The sequence below is a fragment of the Leucopleurus acutus genome (assembly GCF_964270905.1).
Source record: "Leucopleurus acutus genome assembly, chromosome: 8".
Classification (NCBI taxonomy): domain Eukaryota; kingdom Metazoa; phylum Chordata; class Mammalia; order Artiodactyla; family Delphinidae; genus Leucopleurus; species Leucopleurus acutus.
The window spans coordinates 31,535,332-31,558,528 of NC_139151.1; the positions used below are offsets into that span (position 1 = coordinate 31,535,332).

Consider the following 23,197-nt stretch of genomic DNA (forward strand, 5'->3'; position numbering starts at 1 on the left):
ATAATCTGTTCTCCTTTTAAGAGGGCACAATTGGAAAAATAAATTATATTACAAGGCTTTGACTAGAATGTCACATTTTAGAATATGCATCCAATCAGACATGACCAGATAGTTTTAAGGAACTAAGATTGACTTTATGGAGACATAAAGCCCCTTGGAAAATCAGCCTGGTACCTTGCTTGCAAAGTTCCCAGAAGCCTTACCAGGTGAGAAAGTAAGGTCACTTCCTGGCAGATATAAGAACCTCAGGATATTTGGGGGACCTCAAGAAGAGAATTAACCCAAATCTATAGGTATTACAGGTGAGTCTGATGGTAAGTTCTTGGCTTGGCTGGCTGACTTCAAGAGGCTATTAAAAATTCAGTCTGGAGATTCCTTATGAAAAGTTTCAGCAAAGAGGATTTAAAAGAGCCTATGTGGAAAAAAAAAAAAAAAAAGAGCCTATGTGCTCAATTGCTATCCTTGCCAGACTTATGTAAATATTCAGGCCAAATTTCATGTAACTCATCTTATTTTGCAAACAAATTAATTTTAATTTGGCTTTCTTTGATAAAAATGAGGGTGACTATAGAGAGAAAAAAATTCTCTTTCAGTAGAAACTATAATACACTGTTATTAATATTAGATTCTAGTTCTATTAATCATCTTTGAGATTTTGGTTGTCCACCTGAAAACCAAAATGGATCCTGAATTCTTCTAGTTTCTTCAAATATTTGACTACAATTCTTCAAACTAACATTTCCAGTTTTTCTCCCACTTTTGACTTGGAATCATTGAGAACTAAAGCTGTCCTTTCCCTGAAGCCCTGCTATCTGAAGCTGAACAGCTTGATATAAATGTAAGAGAGACCACCACAATAGCCCATGCTTAGGCAGTCTCTGTACCTGTTGCTTTGTAAGGCACTCAGAAAGTTTACATGAATACCTAATGACATCATCAGAGACATTTCTAACTGCAAAAGATACTTCAAACTTTAGATCTAGAAATCCTCTCAAATGGAAACTCTCAGGACTCAGTTGCTGAGTTTATATTTGTTCCAATCATTAAACTTTGTTTTACTTTTGTCTCCACAGAAATGCATCTTATTAAATACCGGACTGCTCGCACCCTATAGGCCTAACTTTGAGAGCCCACTTGCATCACTGCCTCCTGAAATGAGTAACTGACATGACCTACTGTCAGAACTAAGAAATTGGCTCAGTGAGATGAAGCAATCTATTGACTCAATTTCTGGAATGTGAAACTTCTTAAAAGAAATTTCAAAGTCAGGACTGTAGGAGAGCAAAATTTGCCACCCCAAAATGTCTCTTTGGTATGTGTACTATTTCTAGATGAAAACAGCCAAGGCCTCAAAGACTCAGGAATAAACTTTTACCTTCCCCCTAACTGCCGAAAAGAATGTAGATAGAGGACCAGTGGTAGGAATGGAGCTATCACCATTGATAACTATAGGATGAACCAGGTGTGGTAGACAGGGAAGAACCAGGAATAGTCTGTTAAAATTCCTCTCAGTGTTCCATTGTCTCTACCTGGCCCAGCAAACTTTTTTTTTTTTTAACCAAACATTTGCTTTTCCATTTCCATGTGAAATGCCTTCCTCCCCTTTGAAATCCCAAACCCTGAGAGTTTTAGCCATTGGGAGTTACTCAGTTTTCTGGGTCTCTCTCATGTATACATGTTAATAAATTGTTTGATTTTCTCATGCTTTAAAAGAAGGACTAAGTTATTTGTGAAATTTGTTTTTTCTTACTCTTATCTCAATTTTTATAGCTAGTAAATGTTGACTATAGAAAAATCATTTTATTCATTAGCACAGCTTCCCAACCTGATTAATCTTCCCAAATTAAAATTAGATTATTCATTTTTTCAGTATTTATTGAGTGGCTATAGCATTCCAGACATCGTGAAAAATTCTGATGATATGACCCTTGCCTTTAGGAAGCCTACAATACAATAAGAAGGCAAATATTGAATATGTAATTAAATGTAAGAAGTTCTAAAAAGGAGCAGTATTACCTTAAATGTGAAGCATGTCGCTGCCTTAATAGGTGGCATCTGCAATCTTGATCTTGCCAATCCATTGTAAAAAGTCCAGTTAGCTGGGTTAGCAAGTCTTTGGACTTTTAAAAAAAATATATGGATACAAATTCAATATCTCTTCTTCTTAATTAAGCTTAACGCAGAAGGCTGCTATCTAATTATTAGCATCTTAGAGGATATTTGTATCTTACAAAGCACACTTAACAAAGCAACATTGTTGATTTATGCCAACCCCTTGCAGTCTTTCCTTCAAAGCTAAAAAATATATAAGAGACTTTTAGTACTGGAAAATCAGTCTCTCAGTAAAACTATTAACACATTTGATCTGCACATTATTCAGAGGCTCTAGCAAGACAGAACTCATTATCTTCTCCATTCATAAAATTAAATTGTTCCTATATAATCTTCCCTCACCCCTTCTAACATCCTAGAAGAGGCAATCTTGTAACTTCAAAGTCCAAATCCCTTCACATGGGTCACAGCAAGGTTTGAAAACAAAGTACCACATATGTACTAACAAAGCAGTATATGTAAATTTCTTAATAAACATATCAATAATTAAGATTCAATAGAGAAGAAATAATGTTTAGTGTCAAATTTCATGTTTTGGCTGAAGATGTTACCTTATCTCTCATAAATGAGGAATCACCTAGATGCTCACTGTACAGATATAAACATGATGCCATTAATAATGTCACAAGGTGACAGGATGATCTGGTCATCCAGATAGCACTTTCCAAAAAAGTGAAAAGTTGATGTCATGATGGCTGAGATTCATGACAAGTGTTATATTCTAGTTGAGTATTAAAATCCTATGTCTAAAAACTGCCCAAAGTTAGTTTGAAACTTAAGATGTTAGAATGTTAGTATATTGTACAATAAACCATAACATATAACAGGTGAGAAGTGAGACAGGAGTGTAGTGTGAAAAGTATAAAAGACTGATAAAAGTAAGTGAGAAGAAAGTTTAAAGGAAAGGCAGAAAACCATGACTGGATGATTTCCTCCTGAAGTCACAGTTACTCTACTCAACATAAATGTAGAAATTAGAAAAGACCCACCAAGTTAAAGTGTAAAACAGAAAGAGGGCTGCAACCCATGTCCTCCTATCAATACCGGCTGTGTGTACCATGATGCTAACATTCCAGGCAGAAAGGTAAATTATATTATTTGGCCTTTAAACCGTGTTTCCCTATTCAGTATTATAATTAACATGTACCTTCAGCCTATTTTCCATGATAGCTTTTACATACTACTACTAGGATTAGGGGACCCCCTCATGGTTTTTCTTCCAACACTCATTCCTCATTTACATCCTCAGTCCCTGTGTACTTTCAGTACCATTAGATTATGAATAAATCGCTCTTGATTTATTTATTTATTTTTTGGCCATGTTGCACAGCTTGCGGGATATTACTTCCTCCACCAGGGGTTGAACCCCGGCCCTCTGCAGTGAAAGCACAGAGTCCTAACCACTGGACCACAAGGGCATTCTTAAGATCTCTCTAGATTTTTGATCTTCCTTCTAACAGCACTTTCTCTATTCTATCTTACCTGACACATATTTTTACTTGATGATACCCTTTCCCCTAAAAGCAGAAAAAATTCCACTTCATGGGAAAGTAGAAATAAGTCCTGTAGGGACTCATGGGGTCAGAGAGGAACGATGGACCTTTGCTCTGACATCATCAATTCACTGGTTGTTCTCTTTTGAAGTTATTACCCGCTGATTATATCATCTGCTTCTTATTCTCATCACCGTCCCCAGGTGAACACCAAGATATTCTCCCACCTTCTGCAATGTTTTTCACAGCTGTCTTGTAGATTTTTGGTGCACCTCTGGCCCTTCACTCTTCCTTTTCTTTCACACCTTGCATACAATCCATCAGTAAGTTCTATTGGCTCTGCAATCAATATATGTCATGAATCCAGCTGCTCCACCAGTATTCATCTAATCCTAGCCACAGTCCTCTCTCATCTATCTAGACTTCTGCAACAGATCCCTAGCGGGGCTCTTCCTCCACTGTTGCTCCCATACCCATAATAATTGACTCAGTAGTTTTCTTCATAAAGTAGCAATCAGATCATGTTATTATTAAAAATCCTTCAAAGCTTTCTCATTAAACTTAAAAACAAAATTCAGACTCGTTAGAGTGGCAGCTAAACCTACTTGATGTAGCTTTTGAAGCTTGCCTCCCTTCAAGGGAAGACAACACTAAGGAAACACATGCAGACCAAGTGCACAGAGACCAGGAAACAACCACATCAGCAGAGATCACCAGCATCACAAAGAAGCAGGCAATCCCCAAGCGAGGCCTGTGGTACTGTGCTCTCCCAGCACTAGTGTAGTGCGTCCATATGCCTACAGATGAAGGCATTGGTAAATGGCCAGTGGTTAAGAGAGTCACTGGTCTTCTTTCAGGGTCTTTTGTGGTGTCATATAAATTTTATGATTGTTTTTTCTTCTTATGTAAAAAAAATGCTATTGGACTCTTCATAGAGATTGCATTGAATCTACAGATGGCTTTCTGTAGTATTGCCATTTAAACAGTATTAATTCTTCTAACCTATGAACACAGGAAACCTTTCCATTTATTTGTTACAATATATTCTTTTTTTTTTTTTTTTTTTGCGGTACGCGGGCCTCTCACTGTTGTGGCCTCTCCCGTTGCGGAGCAACAGGCTCCAGACACGCAGGCTCAGCGGCCATGGCTCACGGGCCCAGCTGCTCCGCGGCATGTGGGATCTTCCCAGACTGGGGCACGAACCCGTGTCCCCTGCATCGGCAGGCAGACTCTCAACCACTGGGCCACCAGGGAAGCCCTATTTGTTACAATATATTCTTAATAATGGTCTGAGGAAACTGACCCCATGCTCTATGACTCAGATTGTATACAAATACCTGGCAATATCCTCTATATTGGGTATTTTCAGGCTCATTTTTGTATGATCTCTACCTCTGGCCCAACTTTAATATGTTAGAGGTTCTCAAGAGGAGGCTAGAGACAATGATACCACTCACAGTTTTTAAACCTCCAGATGTCTGCTTCCTTCTATACGTTGGATCTCTTAGGTTTCCAACATATTGACTGCACATTAGAATCACTTGGGAGTTTTCAACATGCCAATGATTGGAGCACAATCCCAGAGATTCTAATTTAATTGGTTTGATGCTATGTATTAGTGCACTTAAGAGCTACCCAGGTGAATATGCAGCTAGAGCTGCAAACCACTAGTCTATAATCTTATTTAAAGTTTGATCAAAGATCAGCAGCATCAGTATCACCTGAGAGCAGTTTAGGCTTTATTTTAGATATACTTAATCAGCATTTGCATTTTGACAAGACACGCAGGTGACCTAAATGTACTTTAATTTAGAGACGCACTGGTCTAGAAAACATACACACTCCCATAGGACTCAAGTTCTTAAAATAAGTTGGTATCTTGAGAACAAGTCCTTCAACGTGTGTTTTTCAAGATTAATTGGAATATTTTCAACACTTTGAATTTTTATATATCTTTTAGAATCAAGTTCCATTTTCACAGGAAGAAAAAAATCCTTCTGGGTTTTTGGTTTTAATTTTATTCAGAATTATCTGACACGCATTATTTAACAAATTAAACTGTATATTAAAACATATTACCCCTAATGTAGCTTCATAGAACAAATATCTACATCTGTTTTTTTTTTTTTTTTTTTTTTTTTTTTTGCGGTACGCGGGCCTCTCACTGTTCTGGCCTCTCCCGTTGCGGAGCACAGGCTCCGGACGCGCAGGCCCAGCGGCCATGGCTCACGGCCCCAGCCGCTCCGCGGCATGTGGGATCTTCCCGGACCGGGGCACAAACCCGTGTCCCCTGCATCGGCAGGCGGACTCTCAACCACTGCGCCACCAGGGAAGCCCCTACATCTGCTTTTAAGAAAGGGGAAAAGGCCTGAAGTTGCATCATATTTATGAATCTGGGGGAGGCGGTGTTCCCGGGCAGAGTGAGCCCAGGCGCCACGGGGGGCCTCTCATCCGCGCCCGCACTGGGAAATCGCTGGGCTTCCTCTCGCCAGCCATCGCCCCTCTGAGACCATTCGAGCCCGTCCGAAGCCGTCCGAGCCCCTCGGAGCCCGTTCGAGGCCGGGGCCAGCGAGCGTCTCATGCACAGGCACCTGGTTCCCCGGCCCCGGTCCCGGCCCCAGCCCGGGGGCCGCGGGCGGCGCGTCAGAGGGAGGCGAGCGCCGCAAGGTGGCGGCGGCTCCTGCGGCCGAGATGGCTCAGGCGAGCATCAGCACCAAGGCCAACGAGGGTCGCTTCTGCTGCTCCTCGTTCATGGGTTGACCTCTCCAGCCGCCTTCTGGAGAGCCTGGACCAACTGGAGCGCAGGGTGGAAGCTTTGAGAGAAGCTGCTGCTGCAGTTGAGCAGGAGAAAGATTTCCTTCTGAGATGATGCACAGCATCCAGAACAGCCAGGGCACGCGCAGATCGGCGACGGGGAAAGAGAAGAATTAAATCTGACTGCAAAACGTTTGATGGGACCGTTGAAGTTTCAATGGAAACAATTAGAAACCCCCAGCAGCAGGAGCCCCTCAAGCATGCCCCAGGATCATCAGCGAGGTGGTCAGCACGTTTCTGGATGATTTGGGAAACGCCGAGTCACCTAGCGTCGATGTACAGCGCATGCCCCTCAGAGGTGCCTCCTGGGCTGGGGGATCAGAAGTTTCAGTCCATAGTAATTGGCTGTGCTCCTGAAGATCAGAGGAAAATTAAGAGAAGACTAGAAACCGTGCTTAGGTCTGAACACTAATTGAATCTGCTTTCAGCACTTTGTTGCAGTTTTGGAACCAGTTCCTTTAGAATGTGCTAGCAGCTTGATGATGGCCTTGTCAGAGTTTTATAAGAGCCCTTATAAATAATGACGTATTAAGGATAAAATATTATTTTAAGTGCACATTCTAAAGGAACTGGTTCCAAAACTCTGCAACAAAATGCTGAAAGCAGATTCAATTAGTGTTCAGACCTAAGAGCCCTTATAAATAATGATGTAATAAGGATAAAATACTATTTTAAGTGATAACTAGTTCCGTATGTTAGGCATAACAACTAATTTGATACTGATAGTTGTTTCCGATGAGGAAAATATTTCAGTGTCGTTAGTTTTGTGAAGAACAATTAAAGCTAGAAATAGTTTGGTTACCTTTCTAGAAGTTTTTAGATTGAATTCTTGTCTTGTGCTAGGCTCTAGCACATCCACTGTTCTTGGATGAACACTTAGTGTGTGAAGGAAAATAAGTGCTCGTCTAAGGGAAAAGCCTCATGGTTCTTTTCTGGCCTGTGTCTGCGAAGACACCGGGGCACATGGGGCACTTGTTTGACTAGACATTCTGTACATAAAGCAGTCCACACATTGACCACACATCTGCTAACCAACCAGTGAGCTTAGAGGAACGGAAGGGAATTTTCTCTACATCTTCTCTTTCATTCAGCAGTTGTTGTTTTTTTTGACATCTGTATCAAATTATTTTGAACCTAAAGATATATGCATCTCATAATATGAATGTATTCCTTGATAATACATGAAAACATGACACAAAATGTGAGAGAATTCACCTCTAGTTTTATCACTGTGAGCAACTATATATCCACTTCATCTTTTTTCAAATGCATCATCTTTAAATTTTTAATCGTTACAGAAATACAATGTTGTAGCTTGCCTTCAAACAGAAAAAATTAAATGCTGTTATAAAGTCTGCTCTTTTTTTTTTTTTTTTCAATTTTTGGCCGCACTGTGTGGCATATGGGCTCAGTAATAGAACCCATGGCCCCTGCACTGGGAGTGCAGAGTCTTAACCACTGGACCACCAAGCAAGTCTGCTTTTAATCCTCAATTTAAAAACCTCTTATTCTTAGTCCTAGCAGTTCTAATTTATTTGAATTATTTCAACAAATTAGTTGGATAAATTTACAATTTATATGTAAACCATGTTTACTGCATAGGAAATTTGTAGCTAGTATACAGACCCCCCAAACATGGCTTGCATATTAATTTGTTTATCAATACACCTAAAAGGATGTGCACAAAATTTCATTAATACTAGATAACATAGACACCCCTACTATATAGACAGGACCTTATCAATCTTGTCCCCCAGTGTTTATGTGGGTAGCTTTCCTAAAACTGTACAAATATTACATGTTTAATCTTTTGTAATATGATATTACAAAGAAATTGCTTTTATTCTTGTTCAGTTCAGTCATCTTCATATATGTTTAATCCTTACTAGTCACTTGTGTTGTTTAATTTTCTTCTTCTGTTTTTTTTTTTAAATTTCCCTTGCTATATATAACATCTTCACTACTGGTTTCTAAGAACTCATTTATGAGTGAGAATGTTAACCATTTGTGATGCAATGCAAATCAAATACCATATTTTATTGCCATCAATTTACTATGGTGTTTTGTATTTTGGTTGTGTATTAAAGTATAATCATGTTGTGTTTTCTGTAGTGAGTTCTTAGAAAAGTCCATTATTGTTAAGCCAGGACAAAATGACTTACAGATGGCTCCTTAGGGGGGGGAAAACTTGAGGAACTAGAGAAGGTGTGTGAAAGTGAGATCATAAAACACTGCAGAACTGACCTTCAGGAACAGCTAGAGGTGGCTAGGCACAGTGGTAGAGATAGATCCAGGGAGATGAAGCTGTGCGTCTGCGAGTTTCTGGGGCAAAGGAGCAGAGAGGGCCTCTGAGGGTCATGTTCTCCCAAGATGGGAGCACAAGGCTGCGCTCTTAATGTAGCTCTGGCATCAGGGCTCTTCTGGCAACTGTCTCTCTAAAGGCCACTTCATGAACAGTCATACCAAGTTCTATTATATTAGGAAAGGTATTTTCTTCCCTCTGGATTCTTCCTAAATATGAAGTGAAAAACATGCTCTATTGATGGTATTTATATGCAATTAGCCTTCTTGGACTTTTATAAGGTGAAGGTAGGTCAAGGTAGCTTTCTTCACTTCATAAGTCTAGAGGACTCGGTTGTTTTCATAAGGTGTTCAGTAATATGAACTCAACTTTTTGCCATCTCCTGGTTCTGCTTCTCTTCCCACTTCTTTTTCTTGAGACATTCTCCTTCTTTGCTCCTGCCGCCTAAGTCTTGCTTCGTACGTATTTTACTCCCAGTACTTTTTTCTCATTATGAAGCCTGGTCCTGGAAGGGAGTTTTAGTTGGTTATGTCTGAGAGTTGTAGGGACTGGAGGGTACCAGCCCCTTCACATGTTATTGTGGATTCCTTGCATATTTCAGCCTGAACACACTCACCCTACTCAGGTTCATCAGTTGTTCTTTAAGGGACCTGCCAGCTTTCAATGAATCCCTATTGCTAACTTTTGGGGTTCTGAAATTTATCAGATATCCTGTCCTTTCCTTCTGTTTCCTCCTAAACAGATTCTGATACCCCATGAATCTTAGATATCCCTGATTTGTCTCCATCTGTCCAAATTTTGGGACTTCCAGACAGTTTTGTTGTAGAAAAGGTTCACGAATTTTGATATTGTATCCTAGTTTTTCTTCTGTTTTATTTAGAGTTTTGGAAATATTCCTAACGTACATTGCACTTCTTTTATATTGCCAGAATTCACAAGTGTAGTTTGGAGAAATGCACTGTATAAAAAAATGAAGAGTGCCTCCAACCTGGATCGCAGTGTTTTTAGTAGTTTCCATAAGTTGTATATAAGAGAGAACTAGGACAAAGGAATTGTGGAAGTAGTTCTCCAAGGCATCATGCTCTCCTTCACTTTGAATTTTTGAACATGCTGTTTCCTCTATCTGAACATCACTTCCATTACCCCTTTTCCTACTTAATCTCTATTTATTCAGGGGCAAATTGTGGAATAATTTCCTTTCAGAAAATGTTTATATTTCAAAAAATGCACTTCTAGCAATTTCCATCGCACCATGGATCTCCTACTATTATTTTGTGTAAATATATCTATATAGCAACAGGACTATTTTAAAAATTTCTAGAATGATGCTTTGTGCCAGAGTTGGAACCACATTCTAGCAAGATTATAGGTCATCATGACATATATATATATTGTAGAATAATTTCATTAAGTGTATTTAATTTTTTAACGTAATTTATTTTGCTATCTATTATGTATTAATGGTTTCTTGTTGGAATTCAGTAAAAGATAAGTATGGCAGATGGATGAAATAAAGGAAGCTAAGTGCTATGATCTTAATGTCTGTGTCACCTCCAAATTCATATATTGAACCCTAATGCCCGATGTGATGGTATTAGGAGGTGAGCTCTTTGAGAGGTGTTTAAGTCGTGAGAGTGGAGCCCTCATGAATGGGACTAGTGCCTTATAAAAGAGGCTCCAGAGAGATCCTGAGTGTCTTCTGCCAAGTGAGGACACAAGAAGTCTGCCCCTGAAACAAAGCCATCAGCCAACCACCTCGGCACCCTGATCTGAGACTTCCAGCCTCCAGAATAGTGAGAAATAAATTTCTGTTGTTTGTCCAGTTTATGATATTTTTTATAGCAGCTCCAATGGATTAACCTAACATTTTCTATGAATCTACTGTGAGCCAGTTATAGGCATTAAATTTAATTTTCACTTATACTTATTCTCATTTCATGAACATATACATGAGGAAACAGATAAGCAATGAGTTAATTATTTTAACCAATGTCATCTTATTGTAATAGCTAATTCACAATTTTAATCCATATTTGCCCAATTCCAGTATTTGTACTTTTTTGACCAAATAATGCTTTCTATTACTGATTACACTTACTGGTCATTCTTCAATGTTAGAATGATATATTAAAGTTAAGAATTGTAACTTTTATCTCTGTATCCCAAGCAACAAGGCATGGCTTAGAAAACATTAGGTGCTGAATGAGTTAGAAAATGCATGCGTTAAATTCACAAGAAGAGCCCCACTTGACTGGATATCTCACTATCTATTCTGGCTTATAAGCCTTACTAGCACTTGAGGGCAAAAATGACTTATGGGAAAATCTGCTGATTTTCAGGTAAAAAGAATGAATTCTTAGACCTAATTTTGCAAATTTAAAGTCAAGGAAGGAAGCAAATAACACAAACTGCTAAAGGATTTTCCAAATAAATTCAACATGTTAGCCATCTAGATGGCATATAAAATTGATGAATCTCCAGTAACTTTAAGAGATTAAAAGCATATATTTACAGAGCATACCTGTGTATGAAATTGTATATGGTGGACTCTATGGGAAATAAATGTATTATTTTTTGAATACCAAATGCCTTGTGCACTACTTATCTGCCTGTTTTTTCCAATGAAAACTCAAAATCAGCTTTAATAAATATTTGTTTTAATAAAGTAAAACATAAAAATGTGTTTAAGAGTGTGCAATAGCCATCTATCTATCTATCTGTCTATCTATCCAACTATTTATCTAATTCAATGATCTTTATGTGTTAAAATAAAAATATTTTCATGTACCAATAGTGAAAACTATGGACTTGGGTGACAATGATGCATCACTGTGGGTTCATCAGTTGTAAAAAATATATGCTGCATACAGAGAGACAACCTATACTAGATGTAAGAACATGATAATAAAGGGATCCCTGAAACCCAAGATCAGACAGGCAGATCTACAGCCCCCATAGCAGCATATTCCTCAGGAAACAGACTCTTGATCCCGTGATCCAGATCCACCTTGTATTGTTTCTGCACCTCCTCAGCCTGTTTCTCATAGTTCTCCTTCTGATTCTTCAGGATGCCTTGCCAGGATCTCCACCATACGATCCCTCAGGGGCATATCTTGCAACTCCTGACTTGACCGTGAATCCTGGTGGAACATCTGATAGGTGTCCTTGGAGGTTGTTCAGTCTCTCCATGGAATCTAATCCTCATGGTAAAATAGTTTTCTGGGGGAGACTTCACTTCTTGCACATTTTCCTGAAATTTCTTTTGCCCTTTGATTTAGATTCCTTAGGGGATATCCGATTTCTTGGAATATTGGACTAGTTCAGAGTGGTGTTCCCTGAACTGAGCCATTTTCTCCTCACACTCCTGTTTCTCCTTCTGGAAATCTTGAATATGTTTCAGCTTCACGTTCTCTGGGAACTCCTTGTCTTTCGCCTGGTACACAGTTTGGGGTGTTTTGAGGAGTACTAGGGATACATCTCCTTTAAAAAGTGGGGGTAAGTTGTTAGGGGCTTCTTGGGTAAATCAGAATGTTTCTTCTGTGTGTGTGGGGGTGGGTGTTTTGCTTTTGTGAGGATTTTTAACATGTTCCTTAACTACCAGGACTAATTCTTTTTTTTTTTTTTTTTTTTTTTTTTTTGCGGTACGCGGGCCTCTCACTGTTCTGGCCTCTCCCGTTGCGGAGCACAGGCTCCGGACGCGCAGGCTCAGCGGCCATGGCTCACGGGTCCAGCCGCTCCGCGGCATGTGGGATCTTCCCGGACCAGGGCACGAACCCGTGTCCCCTGCATCGGCAGGCGGACTCTCAACCACTGCGCCACCAGGGAAGCCCCCAGGACTAATTCTTTTAAGGTGCAACAGTTTCTCAAGTTATAAAATGTTTCTAACCATTGGAGTTTACACATTTCTCCAGAAATATCTTAAAAAGCTACTTTTTCCCAGTCCATCAGTGACTGAGTTGTTTTGAATGCATGGCTGTGATTGAACAGGGGATTATTCTCCATTTCTTCCAGGAACTTCACAATGTCGTCTTTGGACCAATGGTGTTGGCCATTGGGCAACACCATTGCTAGGATTTGGGGCTGCTTACAAGGTCCCAGTTCTGCAAGCACCACCACAAGAGCTCCAACTTCCTCACACTCAAGACTCAGCTGGTGAATTATTTCTTGAGGTTCTGTAGTGTGACTGATGCCATGTTTCTGCAGAGAAAGAGAAGGAAAGGAACTTTCCTTCTATGCCATGAATGAGATAATCCCACCTCATCTGTTATAAGTCAATTCTATAATTTAATTGACCCTTAAAAATAAAATGAAAACCTTCCAAAATTCTAATTTGAAATTTATGTTTTGTTTTCAGATGCATCATCTGTACTCTTTAAAATTCCCCTTGCCTCTCCAGCCTTCATTCCACCCAATTTTACAGGGCTTACCATAAATGGAACTTAACAAAAAATGAGTCATTCAATCAAGAGGCTTAGAATAAGAGATATAATCAAAGAAAATGGAGGGAAAAGATCAAAATGAAAAGAGAAATGGCTAAAAGGAAAGGACTTTCACTCCATAGTGCACTGAATACTTCCTTTGAATTGTAGGACTGAAGATACAGTGAAGGATCTGGAGATAAAAATGAGACAAACCAAGAAGCTCCTTCTTGTACTCTGTAAAAAGAAAACAAAATACATCCAGCTCTTGAGTTTTTGTGAATTGGATATTATAGATTGAACTTGAACAAATTATCGTTTAATATATTCTTGTGGAGATGTGCCTGAGAATGAATGCTTTCTAGTGAACCATACTGTTTCTGCTTTCAAATGACCAGGGTATAATGAACATTATAGAACAATTACAATATTTTTTAGGTATCACATTATATTACAGAATTCTGTATTTCTGTCATCTGAATTATTCTTCAAATTTAAATTGGTTTTGGCCTTCCCACTGCTAAGGAAATTATACCACCTTATGCTTAGTAGTATTTTATATGTCAGTTTAAATTCTGACAGTCACCATCATGTGAAGTCCCGTTTTCTGTTTCCGTATCACTTTATGTAGGGTCTTCATCTTCCAGTAGACTGTACTGATCGTCTTAGGGAAATCTCAAAATCAACACTATAAAACAAAATTATGCAGTAGTTATTTTAAACCTCAAACTAATGGAATTTTCTTAGGCTGTAAAGCTGCAAATCAATTACCTCTCTTTTGTTGACATTATCAGTTAGCATTTTATGTCTATTATGTTAGCTACATTTTGGAAAACTTTATCAATGCTGGAATAATATTTGTTTATATTAATTCTTTCATTCATGTATTTGTTCATTGATTCATCCTATACTTCTATGTATTATGTTATAAGTCTGCATTGGATAGTAGGAATATAGTAGTAAGTAATATACTGTCCCAACTGTCTCAGAATTGTCTGTCAAGTAGTAAAAGTGCTAATTTGAGGAAGGTTTGTTGAATATTATGATGAGACGGTATATGCTCAGAGAGTGTGTAATGAGAGGAACTACACTGGTCTGTGTAGTCACGAAAAACTTCCTGGGAAAAATGTTGTTGAGCTGAGATGTGCTTAATGACTAGGATTTAGAGAAATGATAAAGTCTGTCAAACACTTGGTTCTCACCAACTAGGTCAGCTTTGAAGAGAAAACTAAGCACCATTCCTTTTGTTTACTAACCTGATATATATATTACCTCATGCTTTCACCCCAGTCTGGTTCAGATACGCAAGTAAAGCACACTGCTTACAATGTAGATGAATCTTGAAAGCATTAAGTGAAAGTAAACAGATATCAAAAGCCACACATTGTGTGATCCAATTTATTTGAAACCATGTAATAGAAAAATCCATGAAGAATAAAACTGGATTAGGGGGTGACTTGGGAGGGGGAGGGGGAATGGGGAGTAAATGTTAATGGTCATTGGTTTATTTTGGGGGTGATGGATATGTCCTAGAATTAGATAGTTATGGTTTCACTTTTTGAATATTACTAAAAGCCACTGAATTATATAGTTTAAATGGGGTGACCTTTATGGTATGTAACTTTTATTTTAATAAAACTATTATATATGACAGAAGAAAAGCAACTGATTATACTCTATGAAATATTCCATAATAAATTTTTATTACAAGAAAATTTAATTAACAAATTTATACATTCAACATGGTTATGCCATTTTATAAACATATAGTCGTATGTTCCATTAAATTACAATGTGCTCAGAGATAGTCAGATATCATCCTTTGGCCTCACGTGAGGTTTAGGAAAGCAATTTGTTCAGGCAAGAATTTCATCAATTAAATGGTCATGGAACTTGACTATTCATGGAGACCTAAGGCAAAGGAAAGGCGTCAGAGGGGAGGAGAAGGAGAAAGGAAGGAAACTATATATGAGGGAACCTCTGCAAACATCATAGAAGCTCACAGTTCCATTGTCATAATCCAGAAACACTCCAATCCTACCCAAAGGCCTTTGCACATACTGAATTAAGGGTGGGGAGTTTGTGGACAAAGTATAATGATTGTTCACCTTCATAGAAAATAGCAAAAATGCTTCTTCAGAATCAATAATGATATCAGTATCACTCGTCAAGATATTTTTACAGACTCCCAGAATCCAGTTCGAGGAGTGTGTCACATCCACCTCCCAGTAATGCCTCCCAGAGGTGAAGGCCACAGCTCCCCAGGCCACAAATCTTTCCACAATCTGGGGCTGTCTGGACACGTCGTGATGGTCACCTCCAAACATCACACTTGTACCATCCTCAGAAAGGCTCACATTGTGAATGGTCATTTTCTGACTCAGAACATTATCCACTGCAGAAAGAGCAAAAATCAGGTCAGCAAATGAGATTTCCACGACCTGAGAGGCAGAGGCTCTCTACCCAATGAGTCTTTTCATTTTCCCTCCTCCAAGGAAATACAAAGCAAAGACAGCAAAGGGAGTTCAGACTAGCTCTTCTATGAAGAGTAAGAGTCATTACTATCTCACCAGCACACAGAAAGACTTCAAATCATACAGAAAAAGAAAAAAAAAGGGAGATATGAACTCTGTGAAGTCTGATTTAATGTCAACGTCTTGACAGTTTATTTCAGGACTCACCAAAAACATTATTCTTTTTCTTTCATTTAGAAAACTTTTCTTGTGTCCTTTGTCTTTAATATGATCTAGCACGTAGATAGCACTTGCTATCATGTGGGTATTTATTGGGCTATGGTCTCTACTTACTACATTTTCAAAGGTCAAAATTTTGATAGAAATCCATCAATGAATAGTTTGGAAGCTTCTAAAAGGATGTTCTGGAAGCTTCTAAAAGGACGTTCTGGCTAACCGTGTTCAAATATCCCTTGCCTTTCAGTTGTTCTGAAATTGATCTAATAGCATTACAATTATCCTGCCTAAGCTAATTTTAGTCTTTTCTGTCAATTCTTGCTGATTTTAGAAATAATAAATCTTTTTGTACAATGCATAATAAATGAGCTGGTAATACAGAACAAATTAAAAACCAGCAATGCCATATTTAACTTTATAAGAGTGAAATAAACTGAATAAACACAATATTGATGGTTACTCACAAAAGTAAATATTCTATCTCTTTATAACCACATGAGCAAGCTGGTTGCTCTCCTCTTGCTCTGCCTATGTCATATGTAACTGAATATATATCTCTAGCTTTGCATTTTCGGTAAACTATAGGTTGCAAAGTTCAGCCTTGATCTTTGTAATACGACTATACAAGCAGGAAAAATGTAACAACTTTGGGAAGTTATGTACTACCTTCATGTCAGAAAAAATAAAATAACAATAAAAGAAGGCTCTTTCCCAAGAAGTTCTAATGAAATGTAGTCCTGTTCACTGAAGGTTGACTCTTACCTCTGAAGCTGTTCAGCATGTCTAGGATTCCAGTGACAGGCCAGGAAGTGAGCTCTGGGTTCACTGGCTGAGGCTTTTGCATCTGTATCAAATCAGTCCTGTAACAAATGACGTCAGTTACATTTCAAGGTCAAAGGCTAATCACAGGACCATTACAAAAAAGCAGTTTTTAATCCAGGATATTTTGTCAGAATTCTCCTATTTTTGGTTAATTGGATATACATTATATTCTACACACTTGGGAATATAAAAAGTTACCATACTTTTTTCTAAATATAAATTACATCAAATTTCAACTCCCCCATTCTTCTCAGACTTTACTCCAGTTTTCAACTTATTGAACTTCATTCACTTCCTCTTTTCCAACTCAGGTGATGCAAAGATCCTGGGCATTTTACAGAGAGCAAAAAATTCAGGCAAAGCCTTTGGGACTGCAGTCAGCAAGTAGTCATCAAGGATACGTTCAGTGTCTAAAAGGAAGAGTTCACTGAGCCCGACGTGTTTGCTCTTATCAGCCCATTAAGGGAATCCAATTCCAGCCTGGCTGCCTTGGTCCTGAAGGTCTAACTTTCCAGTGGGCACCAGGAAGCCATTAGCTCTGAGGTCCTACCTACAAGGGGGCTTGCTGTAATGGAACAGGCTGATTCAGTGCTACTCCTAGGAACAAAATCACAGCCCCTCTTCCTATTAGGGAATTTGCCCCTTTCCTGCCATTTTCACCTTCCAACTCATTAGTGTAGGTGCTTCCTCTGTGATATCTCAGAAAAATCCCTTCCCTAAGTTTTACTGTGGTGAGTCTGGAGAGGATGGGGTGAGTGGGTGGAACAAAGCCCAGAATGTCAGAAAGTTTTCAGGTATATTTGAATTCAGCCAAATGAAAAGGAAACTTCTCAGACCAAGGATCAGAAGGCCTCTAGAATCCTTTTGAAATAAAACAGAAAATAGCCAAAAAGACAATGTTAATAGATCAAAAGATGTACTGTTCGTCATCCATGTGCGAGGGTTCTGCATGTATGGATTCAACCACGGATTGAATCTGTAATTTCTGTTTTATTTTATTTAGTTAGTTAGTTAGTTTACACTAGGTCCTTGTTTGTTATCTATTTTTTTGTTAAATTTATTTTACTTATAGAATAATACATAGATAAATTCTTTTCAAAAAGTTTGAACATTATAGGTAAAGCTAAAGTCTCCCTTGACCACCATTTTTTTTTTTTTTTTTTTTTGCGGTACGTGGGCCTCTCACTGTTGTGGCCTCTCCCGTCGCAGAGCACAGGCTCCGGACGCGCAGGCTCAGCGGCCATGGTTCACGGGCCCAGCCACTCCGCGTCATGTGGGATCTTCCCGGACCGGGGCACGAACCTGTGTCCCCTGAATCGGCAGGCGGACTGTAAACCACTGCGCCACCAGGGAAGCCCTGACCACCATTTTTAATTCTGATCTTCTTCCCTATGGCTTGAGATAACCATTGTGTGTTATTTATTTTAAATATAGCAGTGTGTACATGTCAATCCCAAATTCTAAATACATCCCTCCCCTACATTCTTCCTCCCTGGTTCTAAATGGAAAATATTCAGAAAAAAAAAAAATCCTGGAAGTTTCAAAAAGTGAAACTTGAAAATGCCACATACGTGGGAACTATTTACATAGCATTTAATTTACATTTTATTAGGTGTTATAAGTAGTCTAGTAATGACTAAAGTGTATGGGAGCATGCTTATAAGTTATCTGCAAATACTATGGCATTTTCTATAAGGGATAGTGCATCCCGGGATTTAGATTTTGGGGATGGCCTGAAAACAATTCCCCGTGGCACCAAGGAATGACTATCCAACCACTTCATCAAAAAGACAACAACTTTTCCAGAAATCAAAAGTCATTAGCGTACACTCACATTTCCAATACATTTCCCGAGGCCTGCAATGAAAAAAAAAAATCACGTTAATCATGAGAGTTCTGTCCTTTTGCATCTTCTTTACTATTCTTGTTTGTTCAATAAGGTATTGTTTTTCTCATTCTCCTCTAAGGAACAATCAGAGGCTATCTTAATAACAGAACTTAAACTAAAACATGATGAGCTTCCTCAGGGCACATTAAGGAAGGAAGGAAGGAGGCCAGGAAGAGTCTGTGTAATGATGCAACAACATCAGGTTTCCAATGTCAGTCATTTCTCAGTCCTATTCCCAAGGAGAGATCTCACCATTTATGATGACAATTAAAGCAAAACAAGGAACCATATAAAACGAATTATAGAGTGCATTGAAATTGACTACCAGTTCTAAAAATTTTACCTAGACAATGGGCAAAACCTCAATGTCTTCAGTAAGTGTGGGATAATAGAGTGACAACGTATTGAGAATTACCCCAAGAAAATTAACTTTCCCCTGGTCACAGAATTTTGCTGATTTTCGATAATCTGTCTGGATAGTACTCCTGATCACACTGAAAAAATTTTGTCCTATGTTAGCTAGTGAAAGGATTAACAAAAACCTCCCAAAGTTTACCAGGCTATGAGAAATAAGGGATTGGACAAGTAAGTTAATGGGAGTCAAGGAGCATCATCACTTAGCTGAGATAAGAGTATATGCAGGTAACATTTCAATGTCATGGCAACAGTGCCCAGAATAGTACTTCTGTCTCTGAGGATGAAACCTCCCTTCTCACCTGGAGCAGCTCCAAGTCAGGCTTGTGGCACATCTCAGTCAGCTCTCTGTACATTTCTTTCAGACTTTCTTTCTGTTGAGTCATTCTGAATTCACTCTCCCTGAGTTGCTGGAGAGTCTCCTTCGCTTCTTCCTCCAGCGCCTCCAGATGGAGTTGCTCCTGCTTCTGGAGAAACAGGTGGATCCTCTGATACTGAACTTTGATCATCACCTTCCTAATGGCCGCATAGTTCTGCAGAGATAGTGGATTCAAAGAATCACTCATCCTCATTCTCAACAGAAAACGTCAAACATTATTTCCTTACTGTCATCGGGAAAGCTCTTGACAAACTTTCTGCCTCACACCTCAAAGGGTCCTTCCTGTCCATCCTTTCTCTAAGTTTCTCGCCTTTTTTCCTGTTTAAATCAAGCCATCTGAGGGGGTTCCAGTTTTTCTCCCTAGGAGGATTCTTCAGGGTTCTTACTCCATCAATTATTTCCTCTCTTACCCAAATCTTGTTTTTTCTTGTTCCTTTCCCTGATTTTTCTAAATATTCTTTTATTAGGTAAACCCCATACTGTGCATCTTTAAAAATATGCACTAATTCTCCTCTAGGTACTGCTGTATTCCTCTCCTCACCTTCACAGACACACTTAGCACAATGTTGTCTTATACTCCATGTCTGAGAAGGTTTATTCAAATCTTCAAAATGTGGCCTAGGAATATGTTTCATGCCTTGGTTTTCCCATATACTAGCACTCTTTGAACTAGTTTGTATTGGTCTGTTATAATTGTGATTACTGATGATAGGTCATTTGAAACCACTACTCTTTCCAAGGAAAAGACCACTATCCTTTACCTAGTAATTTGAATTTTGCTAAAAGTCTAAGCCAGGATTATATCTGTCTCCATGCAAACAAATAGAATATTTTAATTCTTACCTCTAACAACTGAGTTTTGTTAGCTTCTTGATTCAGACTGTTTTGCATTTCTTGTGTCATTTTCCTTAAAGAGTCCATTCTCTTCAGAAGTTTCTCCTGCAAAATAACCATGAGCTTTAGCGACACAGATGATACCATAGATTCCATCCCCTTATGTATGAGCAAAGGCAGTCATTTAGAGCAGGGGTCCCCAACCCACTGGGCCGAAGACCGCTACCAGTCCACAGCCTGTTAGGAACGGGGCCGCACAGCAGGAGGTGAGAGGGGGGCGAGCAAGTGAAGATTCATCTGCCACTCCTTATGGCTCCCCAAGGCTCCCCATGGCTTGCATTACCACCGGAACCATCCCCCCAACCTCTCCCTGCCCCCATTCATGGAAAAATTGTCTTCCACGAAACTGGTCACTGGTGCCAAAAAGGATGGGGACCACTGGTTTAGAAAATAGAAATCTTGAGTTTGAATGATGTGGTCAGATTTTTCCACATTAATCTAATTTGATTCTAATATGTTGAATATCAAAGTGACAGAAACATATAATGAAGAATTGGGGTGGGGGGACTTCCCTTGTGGTGCAGTAGTTAAGAATCTGCCTGCCAATGTAGGGGACACAGGTTTGAGCTCTGGTCCTGGAAGATCCCAAATGCTGCAGAGCAACTAAGCCTGTGTGCTCTAGTGAGCCTATGCTCTAGACCCCATGAGCCACAACTACTGAGCTCGCGTGCCACAAGTACTGAAGCCTGAGTGCCTAGAGCCCATGCTCCACAACAAGAAAAGCTACTGCAATGAGAAGCCTGTGCACCACAGCAAAGAGTAGCCCCTGCTCGCTACAACTAGAGAAAGCCCACACGCAGCACAAAGACCCAATGTAGCCAAAAATAAATCAATTAATTAAAAATTTAAAAAAGAAAGAAAGAATTGGGGAAACTTTATAGATAATGGAATCTCTCATTTCCATGAGAGAAATGAAATTTCTCATTTCCTAAGAAATTGAGACTCAGATTTTTATATAACTTGACTAAGGATGCGTCAAGCTCACATCAGAAGCCAGTGTGCCTTGTGCTACCACATGCCCCAGGATACAGCAGTTCCACATGTTTGGACAATTGGGCAACAACATTAAAATGATACACTTACATGACCTACACTGAAAAATCTCCACCTCGACCATCTCCATCCCCATCAACTTCATTACTATCCTCATCTTTCTCTCTGATTTAGGAGCCTGTAGGTTCCTAACTGCTTTAGAAGCATCACCTACCCGGTATTCCTCAGCAGCCCATTGTATTGGACTGTGGCTGTGAGCTGCATGCTCTGGGGACTCAGAGCAGGGGCCACAGAGCAGGGTCTTGTCAACCTCACAGAAGAGTCCTTTGGCTTCTTTGTGTGTCAAGCAGATCTGCGCCTCCAAGCTGTTGGTTTGTTTAGCTGTGTCCTGTCTGGCGAGGGAAGCCAGCCTCTTGAGTACAATATTGGTTTGGAAATCTGGCTTCTCTGATAGTCCCCTGCACTCAGGGCAGCTCTTTGGAGTCTGGTCTTCCTCCCAGCAGAGGTACAGGCAGGGACGGCAAAAGCTGTGCCCACAGTCTATGGTGACGGGGTCTATGAAGTAGTTCATACAGATGGAGCAGGTTAGTTCATTCTGGAAGGCTTGCAATGTGTCTGAATCCATGTTTCTGAAAATTCAAGACAGAAATAGAGAGGATAAGAGAGAAAGTCTTTCTTCTCCCCTGATAAGGGAAAGTAAAGCCTTTGGACAAAGTCCTGTCTGTTTGAACTCTATCTAATTTACCTATATGCTTACCCTGAGTACAAACCTAGAAATGGTGAATACAGACAGGTTCATGCTGATACAAATGATAAAATTAGATAAGAGAGTCCCTAGCAACTTTTTTGTTTAAAATAAACCATGTTCGCAGTCATACCTAAATTACATGGATGTGCTTAAAGCTTAGACCAGCGGGTAAATGGTGAATCCAGAGTTACTTTTATTAGCTGATTGGTACAGAAGCACATATATAATCTCAATCTGTCTGTCTCTCTCTCTCTCCATGACTCCATGACTGGAACCCATACTTGCACACACTTTGTCTCTATGCTAATGTTCTCTATGTCTCCTGTCTCTGAACTGACAGATGTGCTTTTCTAAAGACAAATAAAATTGTTTAGAATAATTTAAACTTAATATAATCAATGTTGGCTTTACCTTTGGCATCTTAAAACTATAAACATTTCAGTGTTTGCTTCCAACTTAAATAGCAAAACTCCTCCTTTCAAGACAAAAAAGGAAAAAATTATGTTATTTCTAGTTCAGCAAAACAATTTTTCCTGGAGTCAGTTCAGATCATCAGAGCACTTCACATTTTGAACTAGTGAATGTTCAAGCTACAACAGTAATGAGTAAAAATTAATCAGTTGTTTTTTAAAACCAAAGAAAAAGTTTGAATATACATGAGGATTTTCTCTCTACACTAGAAATTCCAAAGATGTAGTTAATGGAAGCAACATCATATTCTCTTTGTTTCTGATATTTCCCTATTTGACCAATGCCACTTCTTGGGAGTCCCTATCAGTTCATTGGATCTATCCTGAACACTTTTCAAATCTACACTGCAAACTGAAGGCTTTAAAAATACAGCACCTTTATTCTGGCATGGACATATATACACTACCAAATGTAAAACTGATAGCTAGTGGGAAGCAGCCGCATGGCACAGGTTTATCAGCTCGGTGCTTTGTGACCACCTAGAGGGGTGGGATAGGGAGGGTGGGAGTGAGACACAAGAGGGAGGGGATATGGGGATATATGTATACATATAGCTGACTCACTTTGTTATACAGCAGAAACTAACACACCATTGTAAAGCAATTATACTCCAATAAAGATGTTTAAATAAAAAAATATATATAATGCATATGAACTTTACAAGAAGATATTCTAATTTATTCAACACATTTAACTCTTATGTTCATCTGTATAAAGGCTATGAAATGTATACATTATGTTGAACATTTTAGGTGTTCT

General features: G+C 39.1%; 1 protein-coding gene and 2 pseudogenes across 3 annotated transcripts; 1 reads left to right on the plus strand and 2 right to left on the minus strand.

Moving 5' to 3' along the window:
• The first annotated feature begins 6,296 nt into the window (after nucleotides 1–6,296).
• Nucleotides 6,297–7,035, plus strand: LOC309965132 (BAG family molecular chaperone regulator 2-like; annotated as a pseudogene). Its single transcript has 2 exons — nucleotides 6,297–6,810; nucleotides 6,918–7,035. The product of its transcript is annotated as a BAG family molecular chaperone regulator 2-like (transcript).
• Nucleotides 7,036–11,650: 4,615 nt separating this feature from the next.
• LOC309964856 (upstream-binding factor 1-like protein 1) lies at nucleotides 11,651–12,661 on the minus strand (annotated as a pseudogene). The gene has a single exon. The product of its transcript is annotated as an upstream-binding factor 1-like protein 1 (transcript).
• A 2,379-nt stretch (nucleotides 12,662–15,040) lies between these two features.
• On the minus strand, nucleotides 15,041–21,844 carry LOC309965322 (tripartite motif-containing protein 64C-like; the record flags this gene model as incomplete). Its single annotated transcript, XM_082844747.1, has 6 exons — nucleotides 15,041–15,534; nucleotides 16,592–16,689; nucleotides 18,486–18,508; nucleotides 19,256–19,486; nucleotides 20,176–20,271; nucleotides 21,434–21,844. The coding sequence occupies 6 exons, from the start codon at nucleotides 21,842–21,844 to the stop codon at nucleotides 15,041–15,043; spliced, it is 1,353 nt and encodes a 450-aa protein (XP_082700873.1).
• Between the last annotated feature and the right edge of the window lie 1,353 nt (nucleotides 21,845–23,197).